Genomic DNA, 16,145 nt, shown 5'->3' with positions numbered 1-16,145 from the left:
TTAAAGGCATGGAGTTGCTCTTTGTATCAAGGAAGGATCACCCAAAATGGGTAAGAGCCAGGTGACAACTGCAAGTCTAGTACCAACTGAGTGAGTTGCAACATTGTAGGTAAAGTAACATCCTCTTTATTAAGTTTCAGAGGTGAGCCAAGTTAGTCTGTAACAGGAAAAACTTTAAAAACAACAAATAGACTAGTAGCACCTTAAAAACTTAACAAAACATGTAGATGGTATCATGAGCTTTTGTGAGAACAGCCCACTTCTTCAGATGACAGGAGTGTTAGAAGTCCAGATCCAAGAAACTTTATTGTTCACTATATTGTGTCCCTGGTGCAGAGAGTTGTATTTGCCTTTGTGGAAATTTCAAATTTGTGATGATCCATGAGAGTTTGATCAACAGATGTGTGCTGCCTAAGACCTGTGCATCCAACTAACAGAAGGGGCAGCATACCAATAAGATCCTTTCTCAGAGTTATCTACAGGCAGACCTGGTCACAGAATCTAAGATGATGATGTCTGTAAATACTTCCAAGACATCTGTTTTGAGAGAAACACGTTAGCTACTACAGGTGTCTGTAGTTTTTACAGAAAATAATGGACCAGACAGTAGGGTTTTTATTTGCACAATATACGGATTACCAGACAAAGACTAGGAAACATGAAGTATATTTGCAAACAGTTTTCAGTTGCTCTGATGGGCAGGCTTGCATATCCGACAAGGATAAAGTGTGTGTGGGGAAGGGGGAATTTTGTGGGGAGAGGAGGGAGGGAGCATTTATTTAGGGTGTGAGTAATGGGAAAAAAGTGGCAGTGAGTGTTGCTCCCTTCTTCCAAGTATGACAGAATTGTGGCATTTTCTCGTCTGATAATTTACTACCCAGTTGAAAAGGATTAGAGAAATCATCTAAGTTAAAAGTGAATTTGTCATTCTTTTGTAATATCCTGACTTAAATATTGTAGGTATTCAACACTTGATATACTTTAGCATGCTTCATGCCCATAATTATTGTCTGCTTACTTGAATCATTGCACTTGATTGCTTGAAGTATTGTACAGTTAAAAAAGATCCTAATAAAAAAAGCTAACATTTGAAAAAAAATACATTGAAAATGAGTAAAAGGAGGGGATACAGGTTCTAGCCAAAATTAAACACTTACCGGTGTTTATCTTGTGATGCCGTCTCAGCAGAGGACTTTCCTGTGTCTGTGCTGATATTGGTTTGATTTCTGACTAGAACTGATATTCCCATTTAAAAGGATTAATTTTAAATGGCTTTTAATGCCAATATATAAAGTTGGAATGAATATATTATTCCCTTCTCAGCTTGATTAACATGGATTCAAAGCAGTTCATGAGTTTCAGGTCTAAAAAAATGAAAGATAAAAGATCAGATCTGTGTGGCCAAGGAGTACTTGCTGTCTTTATTCATATTTGGGGGGCAACCAGAAACATTTATTAGAAGCAGAGTGATCTGCCCCACCCATCACACAGGCTTTTCTTTTGGTACTGAGTGATGATCATATTGACTTAAGTAATTTTCTTGTTGTGATATCTGACTGCACTTCCAGAATGTTTTAGCGGCATTAATAAATATCACTTGCATACCTCTCTCGGGAAATATGCCCACATAATATCATGGCTTAAACAGCTTTAAAAAAATGCTCTGTTAAGTAGTACTTCACCAACACAATTAGAAAGAATCTGCAGAACCATGAGAAGACATTATTGTGCCCCAAAAGGCTAAACATGGAATGGTGAAAACTGAAACTAGGTACAGCACTAAAGAGACAATCATTTTGAATTCTACTCAATTCCTTATAAAATAACATGTTCTCTCTGTGATGCAGTAACCCTTTAGGGCCCCAGTTGAAAGTCTGTCAGTGTTATTCTAATGTGATTGACTTATCAATATTTGATAAGCTATGTAATTCAGTTACCACCCTCGGGGGACCAATGCTGTGCAGAATTAAACAATGTTTCAGTGGATGAGTAGAAAGACTAGCATTCCATAAAAAAAATTCCCAGGATAACAACCCAGAAAGAAAAATATCACATCATGGGTTGGCACACTGAGGTCCCAATCCTGCAATCCTAATTTAAGCTAAATGTCCCATTAAGTCAATATGGGTTTTGCTTGAGTGAGGATTACAAGACTTAGCCGTAGGAGGGTCTTCCAGGGATTTTCTGCACAAGCAAACAACTTTTCATAGATTTTTCTTGACCTTGCATGTAAATACAAATTGGACAAAACTGTGTATATGAGAGAGCAGTAATTCGGGTTGCAGCAAAAGTGGATCCTTAAAGTGTTGTAGCATTCATGTAACCTGCTGTGAGAATTCTTTTTCGAGGTCAGTAATCTGTAGCTGGGAGAGCAGAGAAATGCCAGTAGGAGTGTGTGAGGGGGAAATAATTCTTCTGAAAATGATGAGTTAATTGAGATGTGCTGGGCAGAAATGTTTGACTTTTTCATGTTCATTGAAAATATCTGTTTATCTTTTTGAAGCACCTGACATTTCCAAGGGAATTTGATTCTGATTCTCTCAGGCATTATAGCTGGGCCGCAGACACCTTGGACAATGTTAACCTTGTCTCAAGTCCCATCCATTCTGGGTAGGTTGTTTAACAGATTTCCTCTGTCATTACGTGTGAAACTCTAATTGTTGTGTGGACACTATAACCTACTGAAATTGCTGGCAGTGATTCCTGTCCTACTCCAGTTGAAGCCAATGTAAAATTCTCATTGACTTCAATGAGAGCAGGGTCAGGGCTAAAATAAATCAAGATTAACTTGTATTTCAACCTTCCACAAGATGTCATCTGAGTTGAGGGCATGAATTTCTGAGACAGACAGGGATTTAATCAAAAGCCTCTCAGTAGCGATAGCAGGTGTTGTGAGCTCAAGTCCTGCATCTCATCATGACAATATTCCACTATGCCTAATTTCCTAGGTGCAAGGAAAGCTGACATCCCACAGAGAGCTTTCTGTAACTAGCTTGTTTTTCTTTTTCTGTTGCTTATGCTTTGCTTTTAAATGTTTTAGGATTATTTCAGTTATATTGTATTCAGTTGTTCTAAATATAAAACTAAGGATATGGTGTTATGCTTCACTTGCTATTCACTTTTCCATGAAAAATGAGAGCTCATAATTTAATCTATAACCCTTCCCTTTTCCCACTCGCACAAAAAATTATTTTGACATTAATTACACAATTCAGTTATCATCGCTATTATTACAGTTTTTCTTGATATACCACAAATAATTAAATTAAATGCATATATGGGTGATTTTTGAAATGCATATTGTAGAATTTTGGGGTTAAAAGTATAAATTACCAAAGGAAATTCTGTGTCACATATGAGCCTACCTAATATCAATATTTGTAGTAAAATTTTCAACAATGACAGGAAACAAAATTTTGTATTCCTTCTTATTGATTTCTGCCCCTTGACTAATTATAATGTGAGGGGGAACATTTTAAACCAACAAATTCAAGGACATTCAAAGTTAAGGGTAAAATCAGCAAAGTACTTCAGTATGTATCTAAGCAGGGTACAAATATAAAAGAGGAGGACTAACAAGTAGAATTTTAGGTCCTGATCCTGGAAAGCAACTGAGCATGTGCTTAACACTGAAGTCTAAGGATCAATAGATTCAGCTCTAAGAGGAAAAATGTATTGTTAGCATTGTAATTTTAGCTGAAATTGACCTCCTGCATAGACCTTCATATTCATGGACAATTTTGCCTGGGCTTAAACCTGGATTCCTTGCATATCTTTAAAATTCGCAGCCATGCCTTAAAGTTCCCCTTTACAAACTCAATGTGTAGAGTACTTGCCAGTTCTGTGCTCCCAGATTAGGAAGCACAAGGAACAGTCATCTCCTAATAGGCTATCCCTTTTCCTCGTGTACATGTCCTCAGAGGAAATAATGTAAAATTTGTCACATGTTCTTAGTTCACAATAAAAGGGGGAGATTTTGGTGTGCAAAGAATGGAAGGTTTAGACCTAAATCATGCAAGTGAGTGAAGGAGGGAAATATGACATTAATTTAGAATCTTCTGGCTTTTCAAATTTTAAACCAAGGTATGTTTTTCAAGTTCTTTGAGTTTAGATAAGTCTTTTTACCACTAGGTGGTTTGAATCTTTCTCTTAATGAGCATTACACTGCCCAGAAATCTTCTAAGAAAGCTGCTTCTACAGATGGGTAAAGCACAATTTTGCTGGAGTAAACAATCCAGGTTCTTGTATCTTCAGTTTTTCAGGTGTAACTCTGTATACCTGCTTCTCCCCATGTTTGCATGTGCATTGTTTGAAACCTTGGTTTCCTTGGCTCAGTGAAAGAACTAGTATGCCAACATTGACAATATTATAATAAGAGACCCAAGTCTCATATCCTAGCCTGTAAATGTACCATACTTTATATTAAGCACAGTGCAATCCCATATCCATAAACCTTCAAAAATTCAATTTGAAGAGACATTTAATGTTTGGCTTATGGGAGTTTCATCTTTTTTTTCCAAATGTGTAGTGCTATATATCTTCATATGCTGTATTTTTGAAAATAAATTGCTGTATGCAAATGCAATAGTTGATTTTCCAAGATACACAATGAAGCATGCTGATTGGTATAACACAAACTTAAAGAACTCATGTCACATTGAATTCTGTGTGGATCTACAATAGGCACATAGACCCACAAAAGTTTAAGGGGTCTTTTCTGTTCTCGGTGCCCCAGGAGAATGGTAACCCCCAGGAATGCTAACAGAAGGTATAGGCCAATGCTGAGAGAAGACATGTCCCTTGAATGCTTCATTTAGGAAAGATTCTTTTTGTGTATTACAAAATGTGTTATATATGAAGGATGTGAATGGGTAGCTCCTCCACACCACTCGTTTCCCTCCCTCTCTGACCTATTTAATCAGTTAACCAGTTAAACTTAATGTTTAGCCAGTTAACTAATTAAATGGGATTATATATCCCTAATATAGATATAAATAGACAGGGCTCGACAAATCAGTGTATCTACTCGCCCATGGTGAGTAGATTTCAGCCGGTCGCCCCATTCACCGGCGGTGCGCGCATGCGCAATGTGGGTCTGGCGCACGCTCGGTGCGGGGCTGGCGAGTGGATTTCACCGCGGTTTGTCAAGCCCTGTATGTAGATATATATATAAATGGAAGCCAAATTGTTTTTAAAGGTGGCCCTCAAATGCATTGCTTTCATTATTTTTCTGATGGTTGCTTTTCTTTTGCTAATTATTGAAGGTTTTCTGTTGCTTGCTTCTAATTATCTTATATTAATTTTTCCCATTTGCTTTCTAAATTATTTTGCAGCTATTCCTCTCCACTTCCCCAGTATGATTCAAGGTGATAACTATGTCCTTACTGTGAATCCTCATTTATTCTTATTTATGTCACCTCTCTGTCCACAGTCAAGTGTGCGTAGATGTGTGTAGTACATCCTCTTATATCCTCTGTCTTTCATTTATTTATTTGTTTATTTTGAAGTAGAAATGTTCACTCTTTAGCTTTTTAGCTTTGTATTTTAGAGATCATACTTTAGCTGACCTTATTAGATAGACAGGTCCTAATTTAGGTAAATATCAACTACTAATCCTTTTGATAAAAACAGTGCATGAAGTATTGTTATGTTTTTAAAAGGGAAATCACCACTTTGAAAAGTAATTCAGTAAAATGTTATGGCTAAAAAATCTATATTTTATATAGCTGGCAATGTGTAAAAAGATTGGTTTGTTTAGGCATATTATTTGGTAACTGCTTGTAGCTTTTGCTCTTTCTGATCCTGCTTGGGTTTGCCAGTAATGCTCTATTAACTAGATGAATAACATTGCGTTGATCTTCCTTTTATATAGGATTGTTTGATTACAAGAATATCTTTTGTTATATTAATTAAGAATTGGCTTAAAATATTTAAGTATTTGCAGCCATGATGGATATGGTGCAACATATTAGACCAGGGACCACCCTTGCAAAAAGTCAGAGACAAATCCTCTTGCCCCCAAGCCCAGTCCTGTTGTAAGTGTGCCCTTCAGCAACTCCCTCAGTGGAGCATTCGCATAGTGTGCCCTTCTTCAGTTATAGGTGAACAGTGATGAGAGCTTTGTTCCATTTGGCTGTCTCTTTTTCCCAGGTACACACCTTAAATCTTTATTAGCCTCATATTCTTAGCTGGCAAAAATCAGGGAAACCTAAAAAGACAAAGCAGAACTGTAAAGGAGTCCACTTAGTATTTCCCTCTCTGTGACCCAGGTCTATATGCCTTTGCTTAATATTTTACTTTGTTTTGTAAATTTTAATGGCAGTACTCCGTAAAACTCTTTCATAGCTTGTCAGCAGCTGGCTTATTGCCCATTAGATTTGTGAGATCTTGCCATCCACACTTCCCTGAGGCTATGTCAAGACTGCAGGCTTCTTTCGAAAGAGGCTCTTTCGAAAGCATCTTTCGAAAGAGCCTCTTTCAAAAGATCGCGTCTAGACTGCAGGCGGATCTTTCGAAAGAGAAATCCGCTTTTTCGAAAGAGAGCACCCAGCGAGTCTGGATGCTCTCTTTCGAAGACGGCCTCTTTACATTGAAGAACGCCTTCTTTCAAAAGAGGAACTTTCGAAAGAAGGCTTTCTTCCTTGTGAAACGAGGTTTACCGCCATCGAAAGCAAAGCCGCGTTCTTTCGAAATAATTTCGAAAGAACGCGGCATGAGTCTGGACGCAGGGGAAGTTTTTTCGGGAAAAGGCTACTTTTCCCGAAAAAAACCCTGAGTCTGGACACGGCCTGAGTGTGCTCTGTGAAATCTTAGTGATACCAGTGTTGGACATCTTCCACGTGGAGCAGTGAAAGCAAGAGCAAACATAAACATGTAGGGCAGGACATAGGATGTTTAAGATAAATCACAGTTGAAAAAGATAAAAGTGCTCTATTATCACAAGAAAGTGATAAGCAAAGTTTCTAGCACATTTACCGTTTGTTGATTAACTCCTTATATTAGCGTACATAATATGCCGATGTTAACTTCAACCACACAAAGTCAAATAGGTTTACAGCTAATAGATGAAGAATTATCTCAATGAGCCAAAGGTCTAATTTAATTTAATTTTTCATTAGTTAGCTGATATGTCATAAACAGTAAATAAGGAAAATAATGATAAACAAATATTGTCTAGAGAAAGTATAGGATCTAAAAGTAAAACACATTTATTATCATTATATATTGGAATCACAAATTGGAATTAATTAATAGGTGGATCAACTGAAATGTATCTAAATTCATTTAAGTATGCACATTTTGGTATAAAAAGAATTTTTCACCTAAAACCCAATAAAGGTATAAAATGAATTTAAGTTGTCAATATTAAAGCCTAGGACAACTTACACATCAGATAATTTGAACCAATATGTACTTGTATGAAGACCATGCAGCACATCTCAAACATACTCACAAAGGAACCTACCCCTGCAATAAACTCCATAGCCAACTCTGTCCACACACCTATACAAGCAACACCGTCACAGGACCTAGCCACATAAGCCACAACATCAGGAGCTCAATGCCCCATTGCCATGGATATTGATTGTTAGTCTCTAAGGTGGTACAGGACCACTTGTCTATTTATAACCAGACATCCATGTCAATATGAAGATTGGTGGAATAATTGATTGTAGAGAGGTATGCATCTATAGAAAACTTGTATGTGTGCTGTTCTAATTTATTCATACTAGCAGACTTACCCGGTGTTCCTGGGTCCTTCAGGGCAGGGCCTTGAGGGGGAAGGCAGTAGGCTGAGGTCCACGGGCATGTTTTCCTCCCCTCCAGGACACCCAGGGCCTGTTCTCTCTCCCACCCCAGGCCACCTCTCCAGTTGGTCTGTGGCCTGATCTTTCTCCCCCACTCGGCCACTCCTCCAGCCTGCCCAGGGGCTGTTCCCTCCCTCCCGGCCCACCCCTTCAACTCCTCAGAGCCTGTTCTCTCCCCACTCTCAAGGGCTGGGAAGGGGGGAAAAGGTTAGGGGTAGGAGGGCTAGCTACTGGTGCGCTGGCAGGCAAGTTGGCAAAATCCTAAACCTGCTGGCTACTCTTTTGGTGGTACGGCTGCCCTCAGTGGACACTGCATAGCACTCTTCCCCTGCCCCAGTGGCCACTCTCCTATCGCATCCCTCCAAACAGACTTTCAGGTAGACACACTCTAAAATATATAGAAATTCACCAGAACCATTTAATAAGCTTGCTCATCACAGTGTTTACATTAGAAAGTAGGAAAGTATGCTTTTAATTGGGTTTATCCAAATGTTTTTATAAGACTGAGATCCAAATATAAAAACTAGGATTTCTGTTGACCTTGTCTTCTACTGACTGGTTCTCTTGTGCATGTGGGACTCACTACTTTGAACTATATAGTCTGCAGAACATTTAGTAACAACCATTCTAATTTACTTTAATATATGTACTAATAACGTAATAATAATATTCTAATTATTTAGGTAGCTATATACATACTCTCTATAACTCTAGGTTTTTGGCTAAATATTCAATAGTACTTTAATCATCCATCACTATACTGCTAGACTATTAGAAAATTCTGGATTTGATTGATTATTGTTTACATGTATAATACATTTAAAGAATCCTGCTGATATTTATGGCATAGTAGGTGTTTGTTTCCTAATGATCATGTTAGCTGATGTTTTCATCATAATTTTTATTTTATTAAATTCTTCCTGATTTACACAACATTTTCCTTGTTTGATTTATGACCATTTTAATGACATGTTCTCCCTTTCTCTACAGTTTTCTGGTTAGTTTTATGGTTGATGCACGTGGGGGCTCAATGAGGGGTAGCCGTCATCATGGAATGAGAATTATTATTCCACCACGCAAATGTACAGCACCCACCCGCATCACCTGCCGTTTGGTAAAGAGACATAAACTGGCCAGCCCACCACCAATGGTTGAAGGAGAAGGATTAGCCAGTAGGCTGGTAGAAATGGGACCAGCAGGTGCCCAGTTTTTAGGGTGAGTTGTTCTATGAATTCCACTGTTAACACTCATATTACATCTTTCATTTCCTTCATCTTGTCGATGTAAGTAGCTAAATATTGAAACTACTTAATTTGAACTTTTCAGGTAGACCTGTGTTTCTTGTGCTCTATACAGGCTCAATTATGACAGTCTTACCAAGGGGGTGGGGGGGAATTCTGATTTAAAGGGAGTTTTGCCAGTTTAAAGATTGCAGGTTGTTGTGGTTTTTTTAAAGTAACTAAAACTATCAACAAGCCAAATTCTGCACTCAGCTACTCATACTTAACTCCCCTTGAAGTTAGACAAAGTCATATATATGTATCCAAGGACAGAATTTAGCTCTCATTCTGTGTGATGAGTAGAATTCCAGGAAAATAAGAAGATTCACTATAATTATTTTCAAATGTAGTGCAGTATTCTCTAGTCAGCATTTGTGCATATCCCCCTCCAACACTAATGGGATTTGCATGCCTGTATCTAGTGGAGAAAGGACCTCTCTGCATGATTCCAGAGATCTTAATATAGTGCAAATGCTAGTAACTGACATTTTTCAAAGCTAAAATTAGGGAAAACAATCCACGATGATGTGGAGGTTTTTTTTAATTATAAATTTTGTTCATTACCATAAGTGGCACCCCGGTGAAAATTGCTGGTTCTGTCGGGAATGACAGTTTGTTCCTAATTTCCCCTTCTTGTTTCTTTTCCTGCTGCATGGATGTTATTCAGTAAACTGCATCTTCCTACCAATCCTCCCCCTCTAAATGAGGGTGAGAGCATGGTTAGCCGAATCCTGCAGCTTGGGCCTCAAGGAACAAAATTTATTGGGTAGGATGCTTATAGAAAAATACAGAATGTCTACAATTTTTTATTTGTTTTGTTTTGGTTTTGTTTCTAATTTTTTGTCATTCCCATATTTTTTTCTAGTTTCTAAACCTTTCAGTTGATTTATGTCACTGAAAGAAGATCATAGTGGCTTGATTTATTATAGCTCTGCTACTGTATCTTGTGCTTTAGGCATGTGAACTTCACTGCAAGCATTCTGCTTTCATAACTTTTTGTGCTTGTGTAATTTTTTTAAATTTGAACTGTTTCAGCTGCATCAAATGCATTTTAATATACAATGACAGCCCTTTAATTTCAGCCTTTTGGTAGAGAAGGTATTTACAGGGTTTGAGTCAGTCTATTTCAGGAATAATTCTGTCAAATCTGGATGCATATGTTGTATCTGTTTTTAAAATATAAGCATTTTCAGAAAAATATAATCGAACACTTGATTTCCTTTAATAAGGCTGGAAAAACAATACCCTCGGGTTGAAAAAAAATGGTTTTTTTTTGTTTTTTTTTTTGCATTTGGGGAGAACAAGTTTATTAGCCCAAATAGTTGCAATGTTTATTCTAAAAAACATTAGACAAAATCCTCGTACATTTGAACATTATTGTGTAATTAATTGTATTGTTTTTTAAACTATTACCTAGAATAAAGTGCTTAATACCTGTTTAATACCTTCTCTCTGAGTATTCTTATTAAAATTCATGCACAAAATTGTTTGGTTCCTAAATATTGACAGAGATAGTATCTGAAATATTAACCTGCAAAGATTGTATTTAAACATTTGTTAGTTCTTTTTAACTTGAGAAACCTATCTATACATCATCATATGGAAACAAATACTTTGAGAAACAATGTAATTGAATTTTTGGCATAGGTGGTAGGTTAAACCCTCTGCATTTCTATCACCAATAAAAAGAATAAGAGCAGAATAACAGACCTTAGGTATTTTTGGAAGTTTTTAAGAACAAATTTAAAAATCTGCCTTTTTGCCATTTTTATTACAATTCTCTAATTCCTACTCCCTTAATATTTAATAGAAAGAGATGGACTTAAAACTATTTTGTATCTTTATTAATATCAGCTGTATCTATGATTTCCATAGTTAGATTATTAATTGCACTTTGAAGATGTAGAGTGATATATAAATGCCAAGTATTATTTTCCCCCATCTTGTAATGGTACTTTTAATGAATTTCGTATAAGAAGGTGAAGTTCTTTACAATCTCTGTAGGAAAATAATGATACTGTCTAAATATCTCAAAGCTGCATAATCCGTAGTGGTTCACCTTTTGTATAATTGCAGTTAGTTTATTTTAACATATTTTAAAATATTTAGTCTATCAAATATTTAGCTAAAAGGTCTGTCTTGGTAAGGACTGGCACATAAATAGCCGTTTCTGTTGATTATTCCCGGTAATAATTTAATTATACACTTGAAATCCTTTGTGTGAGGGACACAGTCAGGTAATTTAGGTGTAGCATTTAAAGAAGTTATTTCACAGTAGCTAATATCAATATATATTTTCATTTTATTTAACCCAAAGAAAGCCATTTTGAAATAATTTAAGGACACTCCTGTAGTTTTGCAACAACATTGCAATTTTGGGCTAATACATGAGACTTGCCAATGCAATATCACTAAGCTGAGTGAACAAAGAACACTAACTAATTGGTGAAAAACAAATTAAATTTTTAATATTTTCAGGTTTTAGCACTTGCAGGAGTATGAGATTATTTTGTCATTTGTTAATGACTGCACCCAGTCCTGTTGCCCCTAGAATCATAGAATCATAGAACCATAGAGTTAGAAGAGACCTTAGAAGGCCATCAAGTCCAGCCCCTTGCCCAAGGCAGGACCAATCCCAATTAAATCAACCCAGCCAGGGCTTTGTCAAGCCGAGACTTAAACACCTCTAGGGATGGAGACTCCACTACTTCCCTAGGTAACCCATTCCAGTGCTCCACCACCCTCCTAGTGGAATTGTTTTTTCTAATGTCCAACCTGGACCTCTCCCACTGCAACTTGAGACCATTGTTCCTTGTTCTGACATCCATCACTACTGTGAACAGCCTTTCTCCATCCTCTTTGGCACCTCCCTTCAGGAAGTTGAAGTCTGCTATCAAATCCCCCCTCACTCTTCTCTTCTGCAGACTAAACAGACCCAACTCCCTTAGCCTCTCCTTGTAAGTCATATGCTCAAGCCCCCTAATGATTTTGGTTACCCTCCGCTGGACCCTCTCCTATGCATCCACATCCTTCCTGTAATTGGGGGCCCAGAACTGGACACAACACTCCAGATGTGGCCTCACCAGAGCCGGATAAAGAGGAATAATCATATCTCTGGATTGACGGGCAATGCTCCTCTTAATGCAACCTAATATTCCATTAGCCTTCTTGGCTACAAGGGCACTCTGTTGACTCATGTCCAGCTTCTCATGCACTGTAATCCCAGGTCCTTTTCTACAGAACTGCTACTTAGCCAGTTGGTCCCCAGCCTGAAACAATGCTTGGAATTCTTCTGTCCCAAGTGCAGGACTCTACACTTGTCCTTGTTGAACCTCATCAGATTTCTTTTGGACCAATCCTCCAATTTGTCTGACTCACTCTGGACTCTATCCCTGCCCTCCAGCGTGTCTACCTCTCCCCCTAGCTTAGTGTCATCCGCAGACTTGCTGAGGGTGCAATACATCCCCTCATCCAGGTCCGTAATAGAGATGTTGAACAAAACCGGTCTCAGAACCGATCTTTGGGGCACTCCCCTAGAAACCAACCGCCATCCTGACATAGAACCGTTGATCACTACCCACTGGGCCCAATCTTCCAGCCAGATTTCTATCCATCTTACCGTCCATTTATCCAATCCACATTTCTTTACCTTGCTGGCAAGAACGTTGTGGGAGACCATATCAAAAACCTTACTAAAGTCAAGGTTTAACACATCCACTGCCTTCCCCATACCCACAGAACCAGTTACCTCATCATAGAAGCTAATTAGATTGGTCAGGCACGACTTGTTCTTCATGAATCCATGCAGACTATTCTTGATCACCTTCCCCTCTTTCAAGTGCTTCAAAATGGATTCCTTAAGGATCCCCTCCATGATTTTTCCAGGGACTGAGGTAAGACTGACTGTCCTAAAGTTCCCTAGATCATCCTCCTTCCCTTTCTTAAAGATGGGCACAACATTTGCCTTTTTCCAATCATCCGGGATCTCTCCTGATCTCCACGGCATTTCAAAGATAATACCCAAAGTCTCCTTAATGACATTTGCCAACTCCCTCAGTAACCTTTGGTGTATTAAGTCCAGACCTATGGATTTATGTATGGTTAGCTTTTCTAAATAGTTCCTAACCTGTTCTTTCCCCACCAAGGGCTGTCCACCTTCATCCCATATTGCGTCACTTAGCGCATTAGTCTGGGAGCCAACCTTGTCCGTGAACACAGAGGCAAAGAAAGCATTAAGTACTTCAGCTTTCCCCACATCATCTGTCACTAGGTTTCTGCCCTCATCCAGTAAGGGCCCACACCCTCTCTGATCACCTTCTTCTTGCTAACATGCCTGTAGAAACCTTTCTTGTTATCCTTCACATCCCTTGCAAGTTGCAATTCCAATTGCGCTTTCGCCTTCCTGATAACTCCCCTGCATATTCAAGCTATACATTTATACCCCTCCCTAGTCATCTGTCCAATTTTCCACTTTTTGTAAGCTTCCTTTTTGTGCTTAAGTTCACCAAGGATTTCCCCGGTGAGCCAATTGCAATGTTTTTTTCTGTGTCTTCAATAAGGCTTCTTTAAAATACTGCCAGATCTCCTGGGCTCCTTTTCCCCTTCATGTTAACATCCCAGGGAATTCTGCCCATCAGGCCTCTGAGGGAGCTGAAGTCTGCTTTTCTGAAGGTCAAGGTGTGTAGTTTACTACTCTCTTTTCTTCTTTTGGTCAGGGTCCTGAAATCTACCATCTTGTGATCACAGCTTTCCAGGTTGTCACCCACCTCTACTTCCCCTATTAGCTCCTCCCTGTTTGTGAGCAGCAGGTCAAGCTTCTCACAGCCTCTGGTCAGATCCTTCAGCACTTGTGTCAAGAAGTTATCCCCAACATTCTCTAAAAACTTCCTGGATTGTCTGTGTACTGCTGTATTGGTCTGCCATCGGATGTCAGGGTGATTAAAGTCCCCCATGAGAAGCAGGGCCTGCGATCTGGAAACTTCTCTCAGTTGTCCGAAGAAAGCCTCATCTACCTGATTTGGCGGCCTGTAGCAGACACCAACCACAACATCTCTGCTATTGCTTACATCTCTAAACTTGACCCATAGACTCTCAACAGGCTTTTCTCCTTCTATATACTGGAGTTCAGAGCAATCATAGTGCTCTCTTACATACAATGCAACTCCTCCTCCTTTTTGTCCCCTGCCTATTCTTCCTGAACAGTTTATACCCTTCCATGACAGTGCTCCAGTCATGTGAGTCATCCCACCAAGTCTCTGTTATCCCAATCAAATCGTAGTTCTTGGACTGGGCCAGGGCTTCTAATTCTTCCTATTTGTTACCCAGGCTTCTCGCATTGGTGTACAAACACCTTAGATAACCAGTTGATTGCCCTACCCATAGGTCCTCCTTTGTTGCTCATTCCTCTTTGCATTTCTTCCTGGTATCCGACTTCCCCACTCTCCTCAGGGTTTTGGTCACCATCCCCCAACGAACCTTGTTTAAAGCCCTCCTCACTAGGTTTTCAAGCCTGCCCGTGAAGTTGCTCCTTTCTCTCTTTGTTAGGTGGATCCCATCTCTTCCTAACAATCCTTGTGCCTGGAAGAGAGTCCCATGATCAAAGAAACCAAAGCCCTCTGTGCAACACCACCTGCGCAACCACGCATTTACTTCCTCAATTCGACGATCCCTACCCAGTCCTTTTCCTTGAACAGGGAGGATAGACGAGAACACCACTTGTGCTCTGAATTCTTTGATCCTTCTTCCCAACTCTCCATAATCTGCAGTAACCCGCTCAAGGTCGTTTTTGGCCCCTTTAGACATACAACTTCCATCTCAATCAAGAGCAACTATATGTGTATACCAGGACAGCAGAATTGTGTTTGAGCCTGACTGTGTCCCTTTAAACATTTGGTCAAACGTACCCATCCGTCTCCCACTAAAATCCATGGTTTTGTGTGTGCATATCTGAGGATCAGGTTGTGCCACCTATATGTCAGGATAAATAAACAAGAAAACTATTTTCACCTTAGTTTCTGCCCATTTTGTCATATAAATAACTGTTCTGGGACCATCTGACAAAATGCATTTGATGAAGTGGGCTCCAGCCCACGAAAGCGTATGCCCAAATAAATTTGTTATTCTTTAAGGTGCCACAGGACTCGTTTTTGCTAATACAGGCTAACCTGGCTACAGGTTGCTTATGCTTATAGTGGAATGTGATCTGATTTATGAGCTAAATATTAATAATATTTTATGGTTTAATAGCAAAAGATTCTGCAGCTTTGGCAAGTTTTAAATCATTTTTACTATAATGATGCTCATTATTGTCATAGTTTTATTAAGGATTTAATATGTCTAGTAAAATCAAGATCTGCAAGGAAAATATATATGATTAAAAGTATTATGGATTCCTTTTTTGTCTAGGCCTGTCATAGTGGAAATCCCACATTTTGGATCAATGCGAGGAAAAGAAAGAGAACTGATTGTCCTTCGCAGTGAAAACGGTGAAACATGGAAGGAACACCAGTATGACAGTAAACATGAAGACTTAAATGAAATTCTCAATGGCATGGATGAAGGTAAACATATTTTGTTAAAGATTTAACTGGGTTGAAGTCTGACAGAAAGCAGGACTAACATAACAATGAAATCTCTGTTATTTGACTTCTGGAAAATACATGACATTACAGAATAAAATAATGAAATGAGCATAGGGAGGAATTCCACAGTATAACTCTCTCATCCCCAGGCAATCCCATCCACTTTGGATCCTCCCAGTGCAGAACAATACGTTTTTCTTTGAAGTCACCCCTGGTTGACATGCTTCCTTGTGACATTAAAATGACATATATACCTGAAACACAGCATCTCAGAAGAATATATTGACCTCACTGAGAAATAGTCCCATTATTAGAAAGAATCAGGTTGAGGCAATCGGGGTGTAGGCACTGACAAGAAGCACCCACACAAACTATATTCTGGGCATCACTAGACCTCTTTAGGAAGAATGGGCCTCCTGCTCTGTCAAGACACTGCTCTCTCTCAATCTGGAGGTGGGCTGTGGTCATTCCTGAGG

General features: G+C 38.9%; 1 protein-coding gene across 5 annotated transcripts in view; it reads left to right on the top strand.

The window, feature by feature from the left end:
• Window positions 1–16,145, top strand: part of ANK3 (ankyrin 3) — a 350,441-nt gene that overhangs the window by 238,505 nt on the left and 95,791 nt on the right. For all 5 annotated transcript variants that reach the window (XM_075934865.1, XM_014573512.3, XM_014573510.3 and 2 more), the window contains 3 exons: window positions 2,504–2,610; window positions 8,799–9,023; window positions 15,494–15,648. In XM_075934865.1, the coding sequence (XP_075790980.1) occupies window positions 2,504–2,610; window positions 8,799–9,023; window positions 15,494–15,648 (487 nt within the window). The remainder of the gene's footprint in view (window positions 1–2,503; window positions 2,611–8,798; window positions 9,024–15,493; window positions 15,649–16,145) is intronic.

Source organism: Pelodiscus sinensis, chromosome 8, assembly GCF_049634645.1.
Source record: "Pelodiscus sinensis isolate JC-2024 chromosome 8, ASM4963464v1, whole genome shotgun sequence".
Lineage (NCBI taxonomy): Eukaryota > Metazoa > Chordata > Testudines > Trionychidae > Pelodiscus > Pelodiscus sinensis.
The sequence above is the reverse complement of the archived record's forward strand: the minus strand, read 5'-3'. Positions and strand labels throughout refer to the sequence as shown.